This window comes from Leptodactylus fuscus, chromosome 7 (genome assembly GCF_031893055.1).
Source record: "Leptodactylus fuscus isolate aLepFus1 chromosome 7, aLepFus1.hap2, whole genome shotgun sequence".
Lineage (NCBI taxonomy): Eukaryota > Metazoa > Chordata > Amphibia > Anura > Leptodactylidae > Leptodactylus > Leptodactylus fuscus.
In genome coordinates this window covers 60,077,757-60,085,797 of record NC_134271.1, presented here as the reverse complement: position 1 = coordinate 60,085,797, position 8,041 = coordinate 60,077,757, and the positions used below count along the sequence as shown (strand labels likewise).

The 8,041-nt window shown below is 41.8% G+C and overlaps 1 protein-coding gene across 1 annotated transcript; it reads left to right on the top strand.

Moving 5' to 3' along the window:
* Positions 1 to 7: 7 nt before the first annotated feature.
* CHTF8 (chromosome transmission fidelity factor 8) lies at positions 8 to 6,171 on the top strand. Its single transcript, XM_075281978.1, has 3 exons — positions 8 to 85; positions 1,798 to 1,915; positions 5,584 to 6,171. Exons 1-3 carry the CDS (start codon positions 63 to 65, stop codon positions 5,809 to 5,811), a joined length of 369 nt encoding a protein of 122 aa, XP_075138079.1. The 5' UTR covers positions 8 to 62; the 3' UTR covers positions 5,812 to 6,171.
* The last annotated feature ends 1,870 nt before the right edge of the window (positions 6,172 to 8,041 follow it).

Here is an 8,041-nt window from a genome sequence, read left to right as displayed (position 1 = left end):
CCGCCCCTCCCCGCTGTAGCGCCAAGTTCAGACCGCGGTGGACCTGCTGCTCACTGTAGAGGATGGTTCAGATTGTCGTGTCCAGGTCGGTACCGCTATAACACTATACACGCGTTACTGTAGCTCGGGTCTGTGGGACTACATGTTCCGTCCTGACACGTCCGTGTGCCGGAGATTGGGACCGAAAAAGGAAGTCAAATTAGATGAACAAGTGGCATAGAAGAACTACAAATCCCAGCATTCCCTGCTTGTATATTTACAGCTGTAGGACTAGCAGATCATTCCACTATTCTGTATGTTTATAGTGTGGGCCAGTCTTAAAGGGGTTGTCCAAAATATTTTTTATAGGTCGAGGGGGGGAAAAATACGATTCTCTGGTGCCTGACTACTGGTCCACATGTGACTGCTGAGGCCAGTCTGCGGTCCCAGGGAAGGACATGGGATGTCACTGATGCCGCTGCTTCTCACTGACCATGGCTGTCAGCCATTTATGAAGGAGTTGGAGTGTGGAAAAAGAAGAGTCCAAGTTAGGAGGGTGTTCACACTCGCGCCCATGTCAGTCAGCTGTGTTTCAGTCCTAATTGCCGGGAACACTGGACAGGGGACATCTTGCCGGCGGTCAGTCTTAAAACTCATTCATTTGAAGCTGTCCCCTGTCCAGTTTCCCCAGGAATTAGGACAGAAACCATTGGACAGACAGCAGGCGCAAGTGTGAATGAGGCACTACTGGCTTACATCTGTTCCCCTCTGTCTGTTCTGGACCATTGGAGGACCAAAACAATGGATACACAGGCCGCTAAAATAACGGGCACCATTGACTATCATGGCATCCATTGGGTGTCCGTTCTTTTACACTGAAACCACTGAACAAAGAATGTTGACTTGCACAACTTTCTACCGGGCAATTTTGGACGGTCACTGCGACAGTCTCCAAACTGAGATTCTGACTGATAAGTGTGAACACAAGCCTGCCTTATAGAAATGGAGGATCGGGGAGAGGTTACTGGCCCCTTCAGCACCCCTTTAAATCCTTGATCATTGTAAGATTAGGAATCCAGTGGGTGGTCCTAATGAGTGATTGACAGCAATCTCTGTCTGAATATGCCCACAGAGATAATAGGACCGCCCACTGAACTTCTACACTCAGAATGAGCAAAATTTGAAGTAATTTTCAGGTTATACTGAATCTTTTCTTGTATATCGGTCTGCTATATAATATGCTGCCTACAGAGTTGACTGCATTTTCAATGCGACAGTGTTCCAATAAGGCTAAGTTCACACGTGAATAACATGTGGCGTAATTTGGTCTGGAAAAAAAACGCTTCCTAATTAGGAAGCGGTTTTTAGTAAAAACCACTTCAGAAAACAGCAGGTGTTTTTTCACTGCCGGAAAGTGAATGGACCTTAAAAAAACGCATCGCAGTTTTTGGCAAAAAAACTGTGACGCGATTTCCGCCTCTCATTCACTTCTGTTGACTTCCTGAGGTGGAATCCGCCTCAAGACGGGTCATGTCGCTTCTTTTTTCTCGCTAGCAGCAAAAAAACGCTTGTTGAAAAAATGAACGCTGGTGGTCTCCAAAGACCACCATTGTGAGGGGGCGGGTTATGACGTGGATTCTGCGCTATAATCTGCCCCCTCTGTGCCGGTGTGAACGGGCCCTAAATGTACCTCTGCTTGTTATCAGTGAATGGAAACACACAAAGCTTCTTTACTAGCAGTGCAGCTGTCTAGCACGGATTACACTGCTGACCCTGCTGATCCATTAACTGTTTTCTGTACCACTCTTGTCATTCCAGGGATGCTCAGGGGCAGCCTGCCGAGTGGTTACTTATGGAGCTACAGGGAGAGATAGAAGCCCGAAAACAGGACGGATTAGCCGGTAAAGTGATGGGGGATCTGCATTACACCAAGGAGGTGAGAAGTCTTCATGTCTATCTATGACAATAAGGTGATTTCCTGGAGCATACAGTACAAATCTATGCAAAATAACTTGCCAAAATAAGAAACTTGTGTCTAAGCAGAGACAGACTTGAATGATTCTGAATTAATATGATTTGATGGTTTTCATTAAAGCGTGCCAGCTCTGATCTTTCCGCACTTCGTACAGGTAGGTAAATATGTTACACTGGTGCCTCACAATTCTTGGAGCTGCCACCATTATCCGTCTTGCTCAGGAATTGTTATTTTATGGTAAATCCAAGTATTTACTACATCATAAGCGTCAGTAAAAAAGAGATAATTTCCCTACCTATGACACTTATTCCCTCGGATTCCTAATACATCGGCTTTCTGCTGCTGCTAAGGCCCAGCTGAATATAAAAATATATTACTACCTGGTGTCATATTAACCCTTTCTTGACCTCTAACAAAATAACATGGCAGATTTAATGGCATGGCAGGTATTTAAATATGGTGTAGACCCCCCCCCCCCATCCAACACCTCTGTCAAAGCTTGCCTGCCCTATGCAGCCTTTAATAGAAGGGTTGCGATTTTACAATGCATATGGTAAATATTGTAGTGGGGGGGAGGGTAATCCAGAGCAGAACTTTCTTTTTTCACTGTTTTTCCTCACCAAAGAAATTGGTATAAAAAGCAGTCACAGCAATAGATACAGTGTTGGCCAAAAGTATTGGCACCCCTGCAATTCTGTCAGCTAATGTTTCTTCCAGAAAATGATTGCAATCACAAACTCTTTGGTATTAATATCTTCATTTATTTTGCTTGCAATGAAAAAACACAAAAGAGAATGAAAAAAAAGTCAAATCATTGATCATTATACACAAAACTCCAAAAATGGGCCGGACAAAAGTATTGGCACCCTCAGCCTCATACTTGGTAGAACAGCCTTTAGACAAAATAACTGCGAACAACCGCTTACGGTAACCATCAATGAGTTTCTTACAATGCTCTGCTGGAATTTTAGACCATTCTTCTTTGGCAAACTGCTCCAGGTCCCTGAGATTTGAAGGGGGCCTTCTCCAAACTGCCATCAAGAGATCTCTCCACAGGTGTTCTATGGGATTCAGGTCTGGACTCATTGCTGGCCACTTTAGAAGTCTCCAGTGCTTTCTCTCAAACCTTTTTCTAGTGCTTTTTGAAGTGTGTTTTGGGTCATTGTCCTGCTGGAAGACCCATGACCTCTGAGGGAGACCCAGCTTTCTCACACTGGGCCCTACATTAGGCTGCAAAATTTGTTGGTAGTCTTCAGACTTCATAATGCCATGTACACGGTCAAGCAGTCCAGTGCCAGAGGCAGCAAAGCAACCCCAAAACATCAGGGAACCTCCGCCATGTTTGACTGTAGGGACCGTGTTCTTTTCTTTGAAGGCCTCTTTTTTTCCTGTAAACTCTATGTTGATGCCTTTTCCCCAAAAAGCTCTACTTTTGTCTCATCTGACCAGAGAACATTCTTCCAAAACGTTTTTGGCTTTCTCAGGTAAGTTTTGGCAAACTCCAGCCTGGCTTTTTTTATGTCTCTGGGTAAGAAGTGGGGTCTTCCTGGGTATCCTACCATACAGTCCCTTTTGATTCAGACGCCGACGGATAGTACGGGTTGACACTGTTGTACCCTCGGACTGCAGGGCAACTTGAACTTGTTTGAAATCTCTTGTCAATTTTTCTTTTCCGTTCACATCTAGGGAGGTTAGCCACAGTGCCATGGGCTTTAAACTTCTTGATGACACTGCGCACGGTAGACACAGGAACATTCAGGTCTTTGGAGATGGACTTGTAGCCTTGAGATTGCTCATGCTTCCTCACAATTTTGCTTCTCAAGTCCTCAGACAGTTCTTTGGTCTTCTTTCTTTTCTCCATGCTCAATGTGGTACACACAAGGACACAGGACAGAGGTTGAGTCAACTTTAATCCATTTCAAGTGGCTGCAAGTGTGATTTAGTTATTGTCACCACCTGTTAGGTGTCTCAAATAAGTAACAGGTGCTGTTAATTACACAAATTAGAGAAGCATCATATGATTTTTCAAACAGTGCCAATACTTTTGTCCACCCCCTTTTTTATGTTTGGTGTGGAATTATAAAAAATTTGACCTTTTGACAATTCTTTTTGTGGTTTTCCATTGAAGACAAAATAAATGAAGATAATAATACCAAAGAATTTGTGATTGCAATCATTTTCTGAAAGAAAATAGTATCTGACAGAATTGCAGGGGTGCCAATACTTTTGGCCAACACTGTAGTCCCCAAAGTGGTATAAATAATAAGTACATCTGGCTTACAAAAAAAAATGCCTTATTCATCCCCAAATATGGAAACTCCAAGAAATTTTTTTGCAAAGTCTTCAATATTTTTTTTTAAGAGGTTGAAACGTAAAAAAGAACATATAACATGTAAACTTGGTATTACTATAATTATACCGACCCATAAAGTACAGGTGACGTCATTTTGGCTACACAATGAACATCTTAAAAATAAAGTCGTGCAAATACAGTTTTTCTCCAATTCTACCCTGTTCTGAATTTTTTCCAGTTTCCCAGTACATTGTATCTCATACTAAATGGTACTACTATAAAGTACAATTTGTCCCTAAAAAATTAAGCCCTCATAAGGCTCTGTGAATGGAAAAATAAAAAATCTTTTGCCTTTTGGTAGTCGGGGAGTAAAAAATTACAAATTAAAAATGATTGTGGCAGGAAGGGGTTAAGTTGGCTCTCTATTATCAGTTACTTATGGCTGCAGATGATATAATTGGTTTTGTTAGAATAATTGCTCTGTGTAGGCGTGTAATGAAGATTGCAAAATTATTAATACCTTGGATACAGTCCAAACTATGTGAAGTGCAAAAAAATGGACGTGGCAAAGTCTGAAAAATCTATAGACTGCAATACTGGATGGGACCACAAGGTGTCACAGTACATGATCCCGAATCTTTACTACTTAAAGTAGCCGTACACATTAAAGGGATTTTCCAATTAAAGCAAATTATCCCCTATCAATTGAATACTATCAATTGGGGTTAACTTGAAGATCAGTGGGGATCCAACCACTCAGTCCCCTATTCATCAGTAAAACAGGGGATTTGTGTTCCCCCTGTTCTGAATAAGCGCACTGCTCCAATCACATCATTTTCATTTTGGAGATAGCCAAGTGCTCTACTTTGTCTATTGCCGGTGCTCTCATTGAAATTAATGGAGTGGTCCACTGCTCCATTCAGAAGGGGAGACAAAAGTCCCCTGTTCTCCTGATCAGTGGGGGTCTCAGCAGTCGGACTCCCACAGTTGGGCAAGTTATCCCGTATCATACTGATGTGAGAAAACCCTTCAAAGTGTAATTAAGCTTTGAAACAACTTTTGGTTTCCTTCCAGTGTTTGTGACATTAACTCCTTCCCAACCACCACTGTAATAGTACAGCAGATGTAGGTTTGGAAGGATTGGCCGTCGTCTGAACAATTATTTGATCAACAGCTATGGAACGTGTATGGCTATGATCCTATGTGACAAGGCCATGACTTTTGGACGAGGTGCCAATTTGACACTAGTGGAAAACCTATATGCTCACATCATATATCACTTCCTTAAGATTATAAGAAATATATCTAATTGGTATCTTCTCTTATTCGTCTGCAGGGGGTCCCTCTTCTTATTATTGGACATCACATCCTATATGGGAAAGTGGCACGTTTGGAGAAGCCATTTGCTGTCCTCGTGAAGAGTAACAGCCAAGCATTGGTAGATGCAATGGATACCGGTGATGTGGCAGAGACCAAGTACAATATAACTGCACTTATTAAAAGGAAGATCATTTTCAAGACCCGACCAAAACCTATCATCACCAACGTGCCCAAGAAGGTGTGATGAGTGGAGACAGTCCTGTTGGTCATAATCTGGAACAATCTTTCCTTGAGTGGGACCACATGCCTATGTTACTCCTCTTGTAGTCTGAAACCTTAAAGAAGGCAAAACCTTGCATAACATATAACATGCAACTGGACTCCTCTACTAGCCCTGCTATTGTCGTACTTGTGCAGGTTCCATATTCAAAGGGAGTCTGGGTAAGGTTTATAAACAGATATGATAATCTGTCTTTGTGGCCACTTAATGGATCTCCAACTTGCCTATTCTAGTGCCAAAAGAAATAAGCCATTATGGACCTGAAGCTCGAAGAGATGAGTCCTAATTCCTAGTGATCAGTTCTGCAGAGGATCTGTCATGTGATTCCCCAGCTGGTTGCCACATGCAAAGAAAGTTATATAGTTTGTGCAGCTGTACCATGTATTTTTTTTTTTTATTAGGGTATTGATAAGGGCAGGTTTACACTATCAGTTAATGTTGCTTTTATCTGTCATAAGAAGAAGGCAACGGACATTAACTTTAGCAGGTTAACGGACACATACGGAAGCCCCCTCCATATCTGTGCGTTAACATTGACGCTAATGTAAACAACATGATTGATGCTGTCATCTGTCCTGCTTGTTTACTTTTGTAACAGAAGAAAAAGTCCTGCATAGACAACTTTTTCTTCTGTCAGAAAAGTAACATGAAGGAAAAAAGTGTGTCAAGTGTTTGGTTTTTTTTTTTAAAAAAAAACACATTGGGGTGAATGCAGACAGACACCCAACGAAAGGGGGGGGGGGGCTCCATCTGCATTTGTCATTTAATGTCCATTGCTTGCATGCTGCGATGGCTGTGAGTAATGGACATCAACAACGGTAGAGTGCACTCACCTTCTGATTTAGTTTTTCTCTTCAGTTTTCTAATAAATTGTAAAAAGGAAAAAAATATTATGGCTTTATTTTTTGTTTAAAAAATACCAGACTCTCACAAGCCAGGTGTAATACAGTCCTATACATCTTGAAGATTATGCACATTTTTTTCTGGTCTCTATCTCCAACAATACAGCAATTTTGAGCTACTGTAGGCGCACTGCTGAGGAATATGACTTATCTGGTTCCTTAAGTTTTCTACCTACAAATCCCCAAATCCTTTGCATACATATATTGCTCATTCCACTCCTGCTTTGCATCACCACCTGTCCTTCTGACAGTTATGAATATAGTCCCCAGTAAGTTCCCTAGTTTGTCTCCTTCCCCCACTGGCTGCCCTAAATATGGTCCCCAGATACTTTGCTAACAACTGTACCATGGAGTCTGGAGCAGTTAATCTAAATATTACTTGTGTGGTCAACACTTAAAGGGGCTTTCCGATGTAATCAAGGTGTCCCCTATCCATAGAAAAGGGGATGACTTGCAGATAAGTGGGTGTCCGACAACTTTCATCCTGTGTTCTAGATGGAGCACTGCTCCCACCACTTCATTATTCGAAACACTGGATATACAGTAACTTGGCACTTGGCGATCTCTGACGCTCCCATTGAAATTGATCTAGTGGTGCACAAACAGGGAAAATCCCTTAAAATCGTTTTTTCTCTGCCTTGTGGTATAGTTCAGCTGCTTAGTGACCAGGGAATCCCTAATCGAAAATTGGATAAAGGATCCAGCAGTGAGGAGAGCGAGCATGCAAGTCCATCAGCTCATTACGTGTATATATGTGTTACTATACACTTTGAATAGTGAGTGACACCATACTATGTAAGTAAGTGTCATCACACCTTACTAAATGATAGGAAAGGGGATTTGTCACATTGCTGCTGTCTTAGTATATTCTGTAAATATCTGAGTAAGTTGACGTTTGGATGCTACCATTTCCCTTGTCAGAAAGGTATGTCTGTACATGATCCCATGGTGGTAGCAGTGGTTATTCAGTGTTGGCGGAGGCAGAAACACATATTGAACTCATAGCACCATATTTCAATTTATTCATAAATATCTAATTGGACTAACAAAGGAAGGACATAATGTAGAGGTCTATAGAAAGGTACGTTAGGATTGTTATATCATCAAAGCTACAAGTATTTGTGTGGTGATGTGTTCTTTTAATGTATGGAAATGCCAAATATTGCTTGTGTTATCTGTGTAATAAATCGAATATTCACTAGTGAGACATCCTGTTTAATGGCAGAGCGTGTAACGGACAGAAAGCCTCTGGGAGACTAATAGAGAGAGTAGTCCCAAGCAGGGGGACTCTT

What these genes read in the sequence shown, in the direction of transcription:
- CHTF8 (XM_075281978.1), top strand. Translation starts at nt 63, where the DNA reads ATGGTTCAGATTGTCGTGTCCAG. An exon ending in GTTCAGATTGTCGTGTCCAG is followed by an intron (nt 86 to 1,797) that starts GTCGGTACCGCT and finishes TTGTCATTCCAG; the next exon opens with GGATGCTCAGGGGCAGCCTG. An exon ending in ATCTGCATTACACCAAGGAG is followed by an intron (nt 1,916 to 5,583) that starts GTGAGAAGTCTT and finishes ATTCGTCTGCAG; the next exon opens with GGGGTCCCTCTTCTTATTAT.